The sequence below is a fragment of the Saccoglossus kowalevskii genome, chromosome 16 (assembly GCF_978046115.1).
Source record: "Saccoglossus kowalevskii chromosome 16, keSacKowa6.1, whole genome shotgun sequence".
In the NCBI taxonomy this organism is placed as follows: Eukaryota; Metazoa; Hemichordata; class Enteropneusta; family Harrimaniidae; genus Saccoglossus; species Saccoglossus kowalevskii.
In genome coordinates, this window is record NC_140656.1 from 1,099,295 (window position 1) to 1,117,307 (window position 18,013).

The 18,013-nt window shown below is 34.4% G+C and overlaps 1 protein-coding gene across 1 annotated transcript in view; it reads left to right on the forward strand.

Moving 5' to 3' along the window:
- The first annotated feature begins 1,295 nt into the window (after positions 1 to 1,295).
- The window catches only part of LOC102806729 (COP9 signalosome complex subunit 8-like), a 69,187-nt gene continuing 52,469 nt past the window's right edge, over positions 1,296 to 18,013 (forward strand). The window contains exons 1-3 of the mRNA XM_085491571.1: positions 1,296 to 1,378; positions 8,531 to 8,601; positions 16,207 to 16,255. Coding sequence (XP_085347697.1) covers positions 1,322 to 1,378; positions 8,531 to 8,601; positions 16,207 to 16,255 — 177 coding nt within the window. The 5' untranslated portion in view covers positions 1,296 to 1,321. The remainder of the gene's footprint in view (positions 1,379 to 8,530; positions 8,602 to 16,206; positions 16,256 to 18,013) is intronic.

Genomic DNA, 18,013 nt, shown 5'->3' on the forward strand with positions numbered 1-18,013 from the left:
TTGTGCATATTAATCACCTAATTTGCATAATTAGTTAATTTTCAGCTTTTGCACGGGTATCTCAACTACTAATCATCGCATTTCAATGAAACTTTGTACATAGATCCTTTAGGACTATGCAGAGACCTGATTAGTTTTAGGCTAAATAATTGTGCATATTAATTTCTACTGATATCTAAAGTACTAATCATCACATTTCAATGAATCTAGAATTATGCAGAGACCCAATTAGTTTTCGGTAAATATTTGTGCATATTAATCACCTAATTTGCATAATTAACCAATTTCCAACTTTCACACTGATATCTCAGGTACTAATCTGTGGGAAAAGGTTCGACGTATGTGTGTGCGAGAGAGTAAAACAAGGCGATGTTGACTGTTTCAAACCTAAAGAAGAATTAACTGATTTATTTCTCAGTAATACAGAGATAATTAACACGTGTTGTTTATACAGTTAAAGTAAACAACTACGACTAATACTAAATATAAAGTCAGACATGAAAGGCGGCATTAAAACTATCTACACACAGGATGTTGCGTAATCCATCTACTAATACCAGCCATGAACAATATGCGGTAAGAGTCTGTTTGATGGCGGCAGCGTTTGAGATAATACAACAACTACACAGATTTTCCGACATAATCATCACATATCAATGAATGTTTGTACATGGATGCTGTAGGACAATAGACAGACCTCGATAATTGTGGGTTAAAATCTGTACATATTAATTACCAAATTTGCACAATTAACCAATTTTAAGCTTTCACACTGATATCTAAAGTACTAATTATTCCATTTCAATGAAACTTAGTACAAAGATGCTCTAGGACATTGTATAAACCTAATTAGTTTGGGGTAAAAATCTGTTCATATTAATTCCCTAATTAGCGTAATAATTCATAATTTTTTCGTTTCGTTCTAATCACATTTTAATTAAACTTGGTACATAGATTTTCTGTTACATTGCGCAGACCTCATTAGTTTTACACTAAAGTCTGTTCATATTAATTTTCTGATTTGCATAATTAGTTTTCAGCTAAGTAATTCCGAATTATATTTAATGTGTTACAATACTCTCAGCACATGGGAGTTCTTTCTAAGCTTTCTTTGATTGATATTTACGTGTGCCGCCGAACTTCATGCGTACCTCAAGCAAATAAACAAAAAAACATCAACGTGGAAATGAAAATATAACAAATACATTGACAATTCTCAAGACGTTCTTAGCTGAGATTTCACCCATGAAGGCGCTTGGCTCGCACTGGGCAGTGTATTCCCTCGCCAGTTTCAACGTTGAGGGCGACTATTCAGACTAAAATGGCGTCGTTGGACTTTACTACAATGATGGAACAGTGTGAATCACAGGAATTAGAGGTGAGTTGACGGCATTGCAGGGTGTAAATATGTTGTCAGTGTTGCGTTCCTTCACATCATGAAAAGGGAAAACTAATTCAACGTGGAAGCATATAAACTTGAAACTAGAATTATTAAGGGAAAAATAAACCATCGGGGCGCGACGTGGGCAACATGGTTTACTATTATACTAAAATATGTTGGAATATTTAGAATAGTAATAAATTCTCACTTTCGGTCCGGTTAGACAGTAAATGTACAGTACATTGTACTGTACCACGAATATTTACTTTCGAGATGTAATAACAGTAATTGTTGACATGTATTAGTTCTTGCATATGTTTGTATCGTCGTTCTGTACTTCGTTTAGTAATTCAGATTGCGTAAAAACCCAGATAGTTTCACGATTTTGACATCGAAAATGCCTTGGTTAAAAATTTGATCAATGCAAGAATTATTTCAAATTATCACCACTCAATTTTAAAAAAAGCACGAATATAATCTTTGAAACAAGGATATTGATGATGTTTTTATTTACTAAATATTTGTTTACATATAATTCCTGTTCTTTTAAACATATTTTTGTGTTTCAAGTCTGTTTCTATACGTGTTTGAGCCCATGTGACTTCTGATGTGTTCGAGACTGTGAACTATATTCATAACCATGCGTAATAATAATAATAATAATAATCAAGTTTTATTGCATCCTTAGGAATTACAATATTTCTTTTGGTAAAAAGCAATAAATATATCCATACACAACACAATTACAATACTATATAAATAGATACGTTAAAGTTTTCTGTACTCCATGGCTTTAAGTAGATAGGTCCCCATACATTTAATTGCCTTGGAGTCCTTATTGCTCATCAAAAATATAAAATTACTCAATTTATCTCCTGCATTAGTTAATGTAATTTCTGCGTATGAAAATTTGTGCTTACAACTCTTTCTAGGGGATTTGGATTATAACACGATCTAAATCCAACGTTAAGCCTATAAACGTTCCATTGTTTTAAGTGCCAAACCCCTTTGTTAAGTACAACAACAAACATTTCCTTGGTGTTTGTGAGCTCTTGTGTGATTGGTCAATGTATGGACAGCTCTTCCAATTCTGTGTTTTACTTCTTATCAATTTGTTTAACTTGGGGGTTATGTCCAAACACAACTCTCTCAACTGGAGATCTGTGTTGAAAAATAATCCTTTGTTGTTGCGGTATACGCAAGCAATGAACAACTTGTATTTTTTAACATCACTTCACCTATTAACAATTCACCCCTAGATGTGATAATTTCATTTCAATAGTAAAAATCCATTCTCAAAAATCCAAATAATCACAACCTCATCGAAATCCATTTTCTATTCTTACCCATTAGCCACACCCAGACCATTCATCAAAACGAGTGGTCTGGGGTATACTAGTACTCTGACCCATGCCGAGGACTTCCTATTTGTAATGCTATATGATAAATCAGACTAACTATCACGTGAAACCAAATGAAAATCATTATAAAATAATGTACTTCTACCCAATTGATTCTGGATTCATTGATCAGGGAAAAAGAAATGACATTTGCAATAATAATCATCGATAACGTTCGGTTGACGAAATAGACAATACAACAGTACAGATTGGACCTACATTAATGCTAATCAATTTCACATAAACAAATGTTGTTGTTGTTGTTTTTTTTGCTGTCGTACATTATCTTCGGTAATAACTCCGAAAGTGAAGTCTTGTATCTTCAACAGAACGTAGCCATTAAAACTTGCAAAACGAGTCTGTTTCAATCGATCATCGGTTAAGCAGCATACAATTTTTTTTTGTTTTGGCGCATTTAAAAAATACGAATAGTGTAATATCTGTCTGTGGCGTTCTTCAGAATGATAGATCTTGACCGATCGTATTTTTACGAAAGACCTGAATGTACAGCACTAATTTCATCCAACCTCCTGCTTATTTTTACTCACTTCATTTGCAAGCGGTTGTTGAATAATTTCTGCTGTATTTTTTTGACTGCGTGAACCTAGAAATATCGCCCGTCTGCTCGCTCGCATTTTAAATACATTGCCGTGACATTTTTTTTTTGCTCCGCTGTCGACTTTGTCGAGCAGAGCTTATTATATGAGTGATTGTTCGTCGTCGTCTGTGTCAATGTTTTACTTTTTCGACTTCTTCTTGAAAACTACAAGCCTGAATGCTTTGATAATTGGTGTATATGTACCTTGGGTAGACCATGATGTTCATGTCATTTTTGGTAAAAAGTGATATTTTCAACTTCTTGTTAAAAACTGCAAGTCCAATTGCTTTGATATTACATATATAGGTACTACATGTGGACCTCTCTCAGATTTGTTCATTTTGTAATGATATCTTTTGTTCTTTAATTGAAATGTGCATTGCTAACACCGGAGCTATCTCAGCCGAGAGGCTGCTTGTTTTGTTTTTTTGGAAAACACATTAATATGCTTCTGGTTTCTCTGCCATGAGGAGTTAGCATTTCTGTATCATGTAAATGCCTTGATAATCATATTGTTGAAACGAGGTAGCAGCCCTGGATTCAAATGGAACACAGTCCCGCTCTATCAGCTTGCTGTGGAACGTTCACACAACAAGTGGTCATAGTTCAAGTTGCATTCGCGAACAATACAAAATATGGTGGATTGGAAGTGTCATTCGGAATTAAATAATGGTTAATACTTGTTGAATCCTCAAACTTTAGCACTAAGACAACCATTTCTACAACTCATGTGCCAGTGATCAGTGTTTGGACAAGCGGTCAGTGTTTTTAATAAGCGAGTGAGAAAAGAAAGGGAAACAAATATGATTGTTTTCCGGTTGGAAATTAAGCGATATGCGGTTGATTAAAATGCGATAAAAGCGAGAGATTGGCCGAAATGAGTACTGATGCCCATTTATAGTTTGACATACGGCACCAAATGAGGACATGGTAGGAGTTGGTAGTACTAGTATGCACAGGGAGGAAGTCCAGAGAGGGAACATCCAACATCCCTTTTACGCGGAAAACGTGAAATCTCGACGGATTTGTTTCGTTCTCACATGTAATATTAGGTTTTGAGGCCTCTGAGTTCAAAAAAGATGACTAAATCAACCAAAAAGCATGCGTTTAGAGACATACCTATGCAGAAATTAGTTTGCCAGTACTTAATCCATTTTTAACACCTAGGCTACTCTATTGACATTGGCCGTTTATTTCATGGTTTTGGTACTCGAGGTGGCTGATAAGCCGTGTCGAAAACGTGCACAAAATGACCATTCTGTGCACATTTTCGACACGGATTAAAAACCAGTTGTAAGCAGATATTTTCATATGTGATTTTCTCAAAAAAAAAATGAGTTGATCTCTATTTTTCCTACACAAAATATGCTATATATAAACTTTCATGTAAATTATAGGTATTTCAATTTGTACGCCAATCATAAACGAATCGTACGCGAATCATACATGAATCAAACGCAAATCCAACCAGATGCTGTCTTCACATTCGTTGCGTGTGACCATTCTCTTCATTTTTATTTATTCTTGACTTTTCTCCCACATCACAAACATCTAGAACATTTAAACCTTTAAATAGTCAAAAATTCATGTTAGTTTGTTTCAAAGACTGCCATTGCACTAGTGATCACCAGAACATTGAAATGCTTTGTTATGAAATTCACATGCATTAAATTGTATTTTTTTGAGTCACATGCCATAAATTAGGTTTTTAGAGTCACCAAGTCCTTCTCTGGAATCTGTAATCAACTAATAATAACAGTGTTACTATCCAATTTTTGAACTGCATTTTTTTTCACTGTAACTTTACATTTTCAAAACAATTATTTACATGTACATGTATGTCCCCCAAGAAAGTTTCCCAATTTTATGCCTAAACGTGTTTCCAATGAAAGAATTACATAGATAGCTAAAAAAAGTACAATTGATTTCACTACCATGTCTTTTATGAAACCCCATCAGCCCGAAAGCTAGAAAATATGAGAAATAAAATGTTACATTATTTTCGCCATGTTTATTTATCATTGACTATTCCTTCACCATGATCTCCTGGAGTCTGTAATAAAACTGAATTCATGTCCTTCATTAAAATTCATAAAGGTCGTTTTGTTTTGGGCCTCACTGGTTACTGCATTTCCCAGAATCTTGCCAATATCGATTGGGTTGCTATTACTGTAGCCGTTGACATGGTAAATAGTATTTCACCCCTGATTTTTTGTTGCTGGAGTGATTAACGTTCCAAATTTAGAATCCCCTGGCGCCTCCAAATCAAAATAACCTGTTTAACCACTGGAAGGATTGGGCGAAAATTGGTCAATTTTCATGGACAACGGTCATTTGAATAGAATAACTTTTGAGTTTCTTCTATGCCTAGAAACATAGCATTGTTTCCTGTAGAAATAGTCCCAAGGGGAAATGAGTATGTTCTGAATATGCAAGTGAATCTAAAATGACCCCAGGGGGAAATGAGTATGTTCTGAATATGTAAGTGAATCTAAAATGACCCCAGGGGGAAATGAGTATGTTCTGAATATGTAAGTAAATCTAAAATGACCCCAGGGGGAAATGAGTATGTTCTGAATATGTAAGTGAATCTAAAATGACCCCAGGAGGAAATGAGTATGTTCTGAATATGTAAGTAAATCTAAAATGACCCCAGGGGGAAATGAGTATCTTCTGAATATGTAAGTAAATCTAAAATGACCCAAGGGGAAATGAGTATGTTTTGAATATGTAAGTGAATCTAAAATGACCCCAGGGGGAAATGAGTATGTTCTGAATATGTAAGTAAATCTAAAATCACCCAAGGGGAAATGAGTATGTTCTGAATATGTAAGTAAATCTAAAATGACCCCAGGGGGAAATGAGTATGTTCTGAATATGTAAGTAAATCTAAAATGACCCAAGGGGAAATGAGTATGTTCTGAATATGTAAGTGAATCTAAAATGACCCCAGGGGGAAATGAGTATGTTCTGAATATGTAAGTAAATCTAAAATGACCCAAGGGGAAATGAGTATGTTCTGAATATGTAAGTAAATCTAAAATGACCCAAGGGGAAATGAGTATGTTCTGAATATGTAAGTAAATCTAAAATGACCCCAGGGGGAAATGAGTATGTTCTGAATATGTAAGTAAATCTAAAATGACCCCAGGGGGAAATGAGTATGTTCTGAATATGTAAGTAAATCTAAAATGACCCCAGGGGGAAATGAGAGTATGTTCTGAATATGTAAGTAAATCTAAAATGACCCCAGGGGGAAATGAGTATCTTCTGAATATGTAAGTAAATCTAAAATGACCCAAGGGGAAATGAGTATGTTTTGAATATGTAAGTGAATCTAAAATGACCCCAGGGGGAAATGAGTATGTTCTGAATATGTAAGTAAATCTAAAATCACCCAAGGGGAAATGAGTATGTTCTGAATATGTAAGTGAATCTAAAATGACCCCAGGGGGAAATGAGTATGTTCTGAATATGTAAGTAAATCTAAAATGACCCCAGGGGAAATGAGTATGTTCTGAATATGTAAGTAAATCTAAAATGACCCCAGGGGGAAATGAGTATGTTCTGAATATGTAAGTAAATCTAAAATGACCCCAGGGGGAAATGAGTATGTTCTGAATATGTAAGTAAATCTAAAATGACCCCAGGGGGAAATGAGTATGTTCTGAATATGTAAGTAAATCTAAAATGACCCCAGGGGGAAATGAGTATGTTCTGAATATGTAAGTAAATCTAAAATGACCCAAGGGGAAATGAGTATGTTCTGAATATGTAAGTAAATCTAAAATGACCCCAGGGGGAAATGAGTATGTTCTGAATATGTAAGTAAATCTAAAATGACCCAAGGGGAAATGAGTATGTTCTGAATATGTAAGTAAATCTAAAATGACCCCAGGGGGAAATGAGTATGTTCTGAATATGTAAGTAAATCTAAAATGACCCCAGGGGGAAATGAGTATGTTCTGAATATGTAAGTAAATCTAAAATGACCCCAGGGGGAAATGAGAGTATGTTCTGAATATGTAAGTGTCACACGCAACGTAATATTACCGTAATTGGTATAGTACAGGTGTGATGGTTCAAATAACAAAATGGCAACAGTAACAGAAAGACTTCCCTGGCGGCGATGATAAAATACGAACACGGAGCCAACAGATGAGGTTTCAACTGGTACTGGTATTATTATACTCTGCAAACATCAAGTACAATAACGCGGTAAAACTCCACTACTCAAATAACTAGATACTTAAACTCCAATACAATTCAACAAGATCTCCGATCTGAACTCAGTGCTTAACAACTCCCCTATATATACCCACACTGTCTATAAATAGGCCATTACATCAGCGTACATAATGAGTCTGGAATTTAGTATAAATTTCTAGAATGTTCCATTACCTTCTATTGCCTCCTACAGTGTTCTATTACCTATTCAACCAGTCTCTCTAAAAAAAATTAGAATATTCCACCCAGACACAGTACGGTTCTAGAACATTCTCAGTGACACAGAAGTAGTAAATAAGTCATATACGACAGTAAGTAAATCTAAAATGACCCCTGGGGGAAATGAGTATGTTCTGAATATGTAAGTGAATCTAAAATGACCCCAGGGGGAAATGAGTATGTTCTGAATATGTAAGTGAATCTAAAATCACCCAAGGGGAAATGAGCATGTTCTGAATATGTAAGTGAATCTAAAATGACCCCAGGGGAAATGAGTATGTTCTGAATATGTAAGTGAATCTAAAATGACCCCAGGGGGAAATGAGTATGTTCTGAATATGTAAGTGAATCTAAAATCACCCAAGGGGAAATGAGCATGTTCTGAATATGTAAGTGAATCTAAAATGACCCCAGGGGAAATGAGTATGTTCTGAATATGTAAGTAAATCTAAAATGACCCCTGGGGGAAATGAGTATGTTCTGAATATGTAAGTGAATCTAAAATGACCCCAGGGGGAAATGAGTATGTTCTGAATATGTAAGTGAATCTAAAATCACCCAAGGGGAAATGAGCATGTTCTGAATATGTAAGTGAATCTAAAATGACCCCAGGGGGAAATGAGCATGTTCTGAATATGTAAGTGAATCTAAAATGACCCCAGGGGAAATGAGTATGTTCTGAATATGTTTTCATAATTTTTTCAGAGTCCTGGTGGAGTGGCTACACCAGCTGTGTATTCTAAACTTTTAGCACTGTATTTACTCAAGAATGACATGTAAGTATACATGTATTAACTACAAATACATATATGACTTTCCTATGATCTAGGTGCATGTATTGTCAATTGAGTTAGGCAGATTGATATGTATTAAAACTAGCACAGGCTATGTTACCAACAGTTTAATTGGTAATTGATGATTGATTGGATGACTCATTTACATATGAATGCAAACAACAGACATTTGTAGGATGAACTCTACTGTGAAAAATGCTGATTTTTCATTGTTGACCTCGGATGTAAAAAATGCTGATGTCTCATTGTTGATCTCGAATGTAAACAATTCTGATTTTTCACTGTTGACCTCTGATGTAAACAATGCTGATTTCTCATTGTTGACCTCAAATGTGAACAATGCTGATTTCTCATTGTTGACCTTTTTGTAAACAAGCTGATTTTTCATTGTTGACCTCTAATGTAAACAATGCTGATTTCTCATTGTTGACCTCGGTATAAACAAAGCTGCTTTCTCATTGTTGACCTCGGTATAAACAATGCTGATTTCTTATTGTTGACCTCTGATGTAAACAATGCTGATTTTTCATTGTTGGCCTCTAATGTAAACAATGCTGATTTCTCATTGTTGACCTCGGTATACTAGTAAACAATGCTGATTCATTGTTGACGTTTGTCCCAATACACTTTTTGTTCCAATACACTTTTGTCCCAATACATTTTTTGTTCCAATACACTTTTGTCCTAACACACTTTTGTTCCAATACACTTTTGTCCCAATACACTTTTGTTCCAATACACTTTTGTCTCAATACACTTTTGTTCCAATACACTTTTGTCTCAATACACTTTTGTTCCAATACACTTTTGTTCCAATACACTTTTGTTCCAATACACTTTTGTCCTAACACACTTTTGTTCCAATACACTTTTGTCCCAATACACTTTTGTTCCAATACACTTTTGTCCCAATACACTTTTGTTCCAATACACTTTTGTCTCAATACACTTTTGTTCCAATACACTTTTGTTCCAATACACTTTTGTTCCAATACACTTTTGTCTCAATACACTTTTGTTCCAATACACTTTTGTCCCAATACACTTTTGTTCCAATACACTTTTGTCTCAATACACTTTTGTCTCAATACACTTTTGTCCCAATACACTTTTGTTCCAATACACTTTTGTTCCAATACACTTTTGTCCCAATACACTTTTGTTCCAATACACTTTTGTCTCAATACACTTTTGTCTCAATACACTTTTGTTCCAGTACACTTTTGTCCCAATACTCTTTTGTTCCAATACACTTTTGTCCTAACACACTTTTGTTCCAATACACTTTTGTCCCAATACACTTTTGTTCCAATACACTTTTGTCCCAATACACTTTTGTTCCAATACACTTTTGTCTCAATACACTTTTGTTCCAATACACTTTTGTCCCAATACACTTTTGTTCCAATACACTTTTGTCTCAATACACTTTTGTTCCAATACACTTTTGTCCCAATACACTTTTGTTCCAATACACTTTTGTCCCAATACACTGTTGTTCCAATACACTTTTGTTCCAATACACTTTTGTTCCAATACACTTTTGTTCCAATACACTTTTGTTCCAATACACTTTTGTCCTAACACACTTTTGTTCCAATACACTTTTGTCCCAATACACTTTTGTCCCAATACACTTTTGTCCCAATACACTTTTGTTCCAATACACTTTTGTCTCAATACACTTTTGTTCCAATACACTTTTGTTCCAATACACTTTTGTCTCAATACACTTTTGTTCCAATACACTTTTGTCCCAATACACTTTTGTTCCAATACACTTTTGTCTCAATACACTTTTGTCTCAATACACTTTTGTCCCAATACACTTTTGTTCCAATACACTTTTGTTCCAATACACTTTTGTTCCAATACACTTTTGTCCCAATACACTTTTGTTCCAATACACTTTTGTCTCAATACACTTTTGTTCCAATACACTTTTGTCTCAATACACTTTTGTTCCAATACACTTTTGTCCCAATACACTTTTGTTCCAATACACTTTTGTCTCAATACACTTTTGTCTCAATACACTTTTGTCCCAATACACTTTTGTTCCAATACACTTTTGTTCCAATACACTTTTGTTCCAATACACTTTTGTCCCAATACACTTTTGTTCCAATACACTTTTGTCTCAATACACTTTTGTCTCAATACACTTTTGTTCCAATACACTTTTGTCCCAATACACTTTTGTTCCAATACACTTTTGTCCCAATACACTTTTGTCCCAATACACTTTTGTTCCAATACACTTTTGTCCCAATACACTTTTGTTCCAATACACTTTTGTTCCAATACACTTTTGTCCTAACACACTTTTGTTCCAATACACTTTTGTCCCAATACACTTTTGTTCCAATACACTTTTGTTCCAATACACTTTTGTTCCAATACACTTTTGTTCCAATACACTTTTGTTCCAATACACTTTTGTCTCAATACACTTTTGTCTCAATACACTTTTGTCCCAATACACTTTTGTCCCAATACACTTTTGTTCCAATACACTTTTGTCCCAATACACTTTTGTCTCAATACACTTTTGTTCCAATACACTTTTGTCCCAATACACTTTTGTTCCAATACACTTTTGTCTCAATACACTTTTGTTCCAATACACTTTTGTCCCAATACACTTTTGTTCTAACACACTTTTGTCCTAACACACTTTTGTTCCAATACACTTTTGTCCCAATACACTTTTGTTCCAATACACTTTTGTCCCAATACACTTTTGTTCCAATACACTTTTGTCCTAACACACTTTTGTTCCAATACACTTTTGTCCCAATACACTTTTGTCCCAATACACTTTTGTTCCAATACACTTTTGTCTCAATACACTTTTGTTCCAATACACTTTTGTCCCAATACACTTTTGTCTCAATACACTTTTGTTCCAATACACTTTTGTCTCAATACACTTTTGTCTCAATACACTTTTGTTCCAATACACTTTTGTTCCAAGACACTTTTGTCCCAATACACTTTTGTCCTAACACACTTTTGTTCCAATACACTTTTGTCCCAACACACTTTTGCCCTAACACACTTTTGTCCCAATACACTTTTGTCTCAATACACTTTTGTCTCAATACACTTTTGTCTCAATACACTTTTGTCTCAATACACTTTTGTTCCAATACACTTTTGTCTCAATACACTTTTGTCTCAATACACTTTTGTTCCAATACACTTTTGTTCCAAGACACTTTTGTCCCAATACACTTTTGTCCTAACACACTTTTGTTCCAATACACTTTTGTCCCAACACACTTTTGCCCTAACACACTTTTGTTCCAATACACTTTTGTCCCAATACACTTTTGTTCCAATACACTTTTGTCCCAATACACTTTTGTCTCAATACACTTTTGTTCCAATACACTTTTGTCCCAACACACTTTTGTCCCAATACACTTTTGTTCCAATACACTTTTGTTCCAATACACTTTTGTTCCAATACACTTTTTGTCCAAATACACTTTTGTTCCAATACAATTTTGTTCCAATACACTTTTGTCCAAATACACATTTGTCCCAATACACTTTTGTCCAAATACACTTTTGTCCTAACACACTTTTGTCCCAATACACTTTTGTTCCAATACACTTTTGCCCTAACACACTTTTGTTCCAATACACTTTTGTTCCAATACACTTTTGTTCCAATACACTTTTGTCCAAATACACATTTGTCCCAATACACTTTTGTTCCAATACACTTTTGTTCCAATACACTTTTGTTCCAATACACTTTTGTTCCAATACACTTTTGTCCAAATACACATTTGTCCCAATACACTTTTGTCCCAATACACTTTTGTCCCAAGACACTTTTGTCCCAAGACACTTTTGTCCCAATACACTTTTGTCCCAATACACTTTTGTCCCCACACACTTTTGTCCCAATACACTTTTGTCCCAACACACTTTTGTCCCAATACACTTTTGTCCCAATACACTTTTGTTCCATTACACTTTTGTTGCAAGACACTTTTGTCCCAATACACTTTTGTCCCAATACACTTTTGTCACAAAAAACGTTTGTTTCAATACACTTTTTTTCCCATACACTTTTGTCCAAAAAACCTTTGTCCCAATACACTTTTGCTCAATACACTTTTGTTCCAATGCACTTTTGTACCAACAAACCAATGTCTCAATATACTTTTGTCGCAACACTCGTTTTCCCCAATATACTTGTCCCAATACACTTTTGTTCCAATACACTTTTGTTCCAATACACTTTTGTTCCAATACACTTTTGTTCCAATACACTTTTGTCCAAATACACATTTGTCCCAATACACTTTTGTCCCAATACACTTTTGTCCCAATACACTTTTGTCCCAAGACACTTTTGTCCCAAGACACTTTTGTCCCAATACACTTTTGTCCCAATACACTTTTGTCCCAATACACTTTTGTCCCCACACACTTTTGTCCCAATACACTTTTGTCCCAACACACTTTTGTCCCAATACACTTTTGTCCCAATACACTTTTGTTCCATTACACTTTTGTTGCAAGACACTTTTGTCCCAATACACTTTTGTTCCAATACACTTTTGTCACAAAAAACGTTTGTTTCAATACACTTTTTTTCCCATACACTTTTGTCCAAAAAACCTTTGTCCCAATACACTTTTTCTCAATACACTTTTGTTCCAATGCACTTTTGTACTAACAAACCAATGTCTCAATATACTTTTGTCGCAACACTCGTTTTCCCCAATATACTTGTCCCAATACACTTTTGTCCCAACACACTTTTGTCCCAATATACTTTTGTCCCAATAAACTTTTGTCCCAATATACTTTTGTCTGAATATGCTTTTGTCCCAATATACTTTTGTCCGAATATGCTTTTGTTCCAATACACTTTTGTCCCAATATGCTTTTGTCCCAATACACTTTTGTTCCAATACACTTTTGTCCCAATACACTTTTGTCTCAATACACTTTTGTTCCAATACACTTTTGTCCCAACATACTTTTGTCCCAATACACTTTTGTCCCAATACACTTTTGTCCCAACACACTTTTGTCCCAATACACTTTTGTTCCAATACAATTTTGTCCCAATACACTTTTGTCCCAATACACTTTTGTCCAAATACACATTTGTCCCAATACACTTTTGTCCAAATACACTTTTGTCCTAACACACTTTTGTCCCAATACACTTTTGTTCCAATACACTTTTGCCCTAACACACTTTTGTTCCAATACACTTTTGTTCCAATACACTTTTGTTCCAATACACTTTTGTTCCAATACGCTTTTGTCCAAATACACATTTGTCCCAATACACTTTTGTCCCAATACACTTTTCTCCCAATACACTTTTGTCCCAAGACACTTTTGTCCCAAGACACTTTTGTCCCAATACACTTTTGTCCCAATACACTTTTGTCCCAATACACTTTTGTCCCAATACACTTTTGTCCCAATACACTTTTGTCCCAATACACTTTTGTCCCCACACACTTTTGTCCCAATACACTTTTGTTCCATTACACTTTTGTTCCATTACACTTTTGTTACAAGACACTTTTGTCCCAATACACTTTTGTCACAAAAAACGTTTGTTTCAATACACTTTTTTTCCCATACACTTTTGTCCAAAAAACCTTTGTCCCAATACACTTTTGCTCAATACGCTTTTGTTCCAATGCACTTTTGTACCAACAAACCAATGTCTCAATATACTTTTGTCGCAACACTCGTTTTCCCCAATATACTTGTCCCAATACACTTTTGTCCCAATGCACTTTTGTTCACTTTTGTCCTAACACACTTTTGTCCCAACACACTTTTGTCCCAATAAACTTTTGTCCCAATATACTTTTGTCTGAATATGCTTTTGTCCCAATATATTTTTGTCCGAATATGCTTTTGTCCCAATACACTTTTGTCCCAATATGCTTTTGTCCCAATACACTTTTGTCCAATATGCTTTTGGCCCAACACACTTTTTAGTCCCCGTTCAGACACAGTCTGAAAACGGGGACTTGTGTTTTGACTTCTGTACGTCCGTGCTTCCGCGCTTATGTGCGTCCGGAACTATATCTTAGAAATGCCTGGATCAAACACAATCAAACTTCACACAAACATCATACATGATATTATACATATGCACATCAATTTGTTTCACGATCTGATTCAAGATGGACAAATTGGCGGCCATTTTTGTTCTAAAAATCATCAATATCAAGCATTTCTCGGCAGTTTACAAATGGATTTAGTTCATATATTTATATACGTTGGACATTATAGAACCTTGGTGCACATCATTTTGTTTTCAGATAAGATTCAAAATGGCCAATTGGCGGCCATTTTGTTTTAATGATGTGGTTTTAGTGCCATATCTCTGACTTGCTGTGACTGATTATATTCAAATTTTAAATATTCATTATACATCATGTCATAGATATACAGATATATTGGTTTGACGATCCTATTCAAAATGGCCGAATGGTGGCCATTTTTGTGTTAAAAAATCATCAAATATCAAGCATTCCTGGCATGTATGGATGGATTTTGTTCAAAATTGGTACATACATTAGACTTTACTGGTTCCATATGCACATTATTTTTTGATTAGATTCAGAATGGCTGACTAGTGGCCATTTTGTTTTAATGAATGGGCTTCTACAGCCATATCTCTGACATGCTTTGACTGACTATGTTCAAATTTTATATTCATTATACATGTATTCAAAATGGCTGATTTTGTTTTAATTAATGCTGTTTCAAAGTAATATCTCTCAATACTCGTTTGACGATCAGATACAAATGTCAATCATTTAAATGTTAAACAATCATCATAATCATATTCCTGTCATGTTTTTAATCCAGCTATATTACTACATTTGTGTATAAACAAAACTATATATCTTAAATTTGATGACTAACGGGGACTGTGTCATGCATGGCCTGTGTTCCAATGCACTTTTGTTCCATGACACTTTTGTCCAATACACTTTTGTTCCAATATACTTTTGTCCCAATTCACTTTTTTTCCAACAACACATTTTTGTCCTAATACACTTTTGTGCAATACATTTGTTTGTCTATAAATTTTACTGGAAGTTGAATCCCACCAGCCAATCAATGAGTGTAGTGCACAATGATGAATGATGATGTTTTTCGTCATTTCATTAAACAATAGAATTTCGAAATTTATAAATATTTATAAATAAGAGTGGATTTGTTGTGTCAATAGTACATGTTTATAATTCACTACTGTCAGAAAGAACATAATCAACAATTACATTTATGACTTTTTGAAAACTGCTGATTGATTACTTTGATACTTGATATACCTTCGTTAACCTCTATCAGATTTGTTCGTTTGGTGATAACAGTAAATTCTATATTGTTGGTAAATATTTTTGTTATTTTCAAAATAGCCATATGGCAGCTTGCGCTAAAATATATTTCTGCCATTTAGGAACCATCACAGGACATGATTCATGTGACTCATGTGAATTTTGAAATGAAAAATACATGTGTAATTACTTGTTATTATTTTACTTCAGTTATAGTTAATGTTTTTCACCATTGTTTCAGGACAAATGCTAAATTTCTCTGGAAGCGGATTCCTCAACCTATAAAAGTTGTAAGTGTAGATAATTCTTTAATACATGTTACTAAAGTCAGGGGCAGAAAATGCCCTACATGTATGTGTAATATGCTTGATGATGAACTTTACACAGATGAGAGGATACTATGTTTTCACATTTACATGTATTTAATCCCTCATCTGATAAAGAGAAATTTATACTCATCAGGAATAGCAATGACTAGTTCTGAATTAGTAGTTCCTGTTTGGATACTTATAGTTCAGACTCAGATGCAGTTCGAAACAGTAACTTATGTTTGATCCTTATGCGTTTGTTCATTCACGCATACGTGCATTCATGCGTCTGTGTGTCCATGTGTGCGTTTGGACCTGTATTATCGACATGCCGGGACCAATCACAATTAAACTTCCCACATACATCATACATGATATTATACATATGCACAAGATGGCCGAATGGTGGCCATTTTTGTGATAAAAAAATCATCAAAATCAAGCATTTATAAATGGATTTTGTTTAAACTTGGTACATACGCTGGACATTATGGGACCTTGATGTACATCAATTTATTTTTTAGATCGGATTTAAAATTACTGACTGGTGGCCATTTTGCTTTAATTGAGGTACATGTGTGTAGAGATGCAGTTTATCTGACAGGTATTTTAATTAGTTAATTAGGAAACCAAGATGACCTCTCTTGTCCACAAAACTATATATTTTCAGAAAGCTTATTGTATGAATTTTAAAATGTTGTTAGTATTTTTTTTTTATGGACACTAGTTTGAAATATGCACAAAAATGTGCTTTTTTGGTCAAAAGTGATTTAAAAAAAATTAGTTTCTAAACCATGTTTCTGTGTCTTGTCAAAATTGGTTTATGGGTACATCTGTTTACTATGAAGAAAGTGCCATCTTGAAAACAGTCTACCAGTTGTCAATTTTGCAGGGCAGCAGCTCAAATTTCACCTCTTCAAGTTTATGCATAAATTAACACCCAGGCTAGTAACACTGTTGAATCAAAAACAATGCGACGGCGTTTTGAAGATAAACACATTGTCAATCATTTGTGAAAATTTCAAAACAAAAGGTCAAAGCATCTAGGAGCTATTTTTAGCTCCGCTGTTGACTTTGTCGAGCGGAGCTTATCATATGAGTGATTGTCCGTCTCGTCCGTTGTCGTCTGTGTCAATGTTTTACTTTTTCGACTTCTTCTTGAAAACTACAAGCCTGAATGCTTTGATACTTGGTGTATATGTACCTTGGGTAAACCTCTCTTAGGTTTGTTCATTTCATGTTGATATCTTCAATTCTCTAATTTTCATGAATATTTTTGTCATTTTTGTAAAAAGTGATATTTTCGACTTCTTGTTAAAAACTGCAAGTCCAATTGCTTTGATACTACATATATAGATACTACATGTAGACCTTTCTCAGATTTGTTCATTTCGTGATGATATCTTCAATTCTCTAATTTTGGTGAATATTTTTGTTATTTTTGGTAGAAAGTGATATTTTCGACTTCTTGTTAAAAACTGTAAGTCTGATTGCTTTGATACTATAAATATTGTTCATTTTCTAATGATGTCTTCAGTTCTTTAATTGAAATGTGCATGCTAACAGCGGAGCTATCTCAGCTGATAGGCTGCTTGTTTTTAAAATTCTGGGATGTGCACTAAAAAGAAGCTGAGATAATTGCTAATTTGCATAACAATTCACTCAGTAAGAATTTTGCTAATGCTCATAATTAAAATGGCTGTAACAGTTCCAAATTTAAATGTATTATCATTTTTTTAA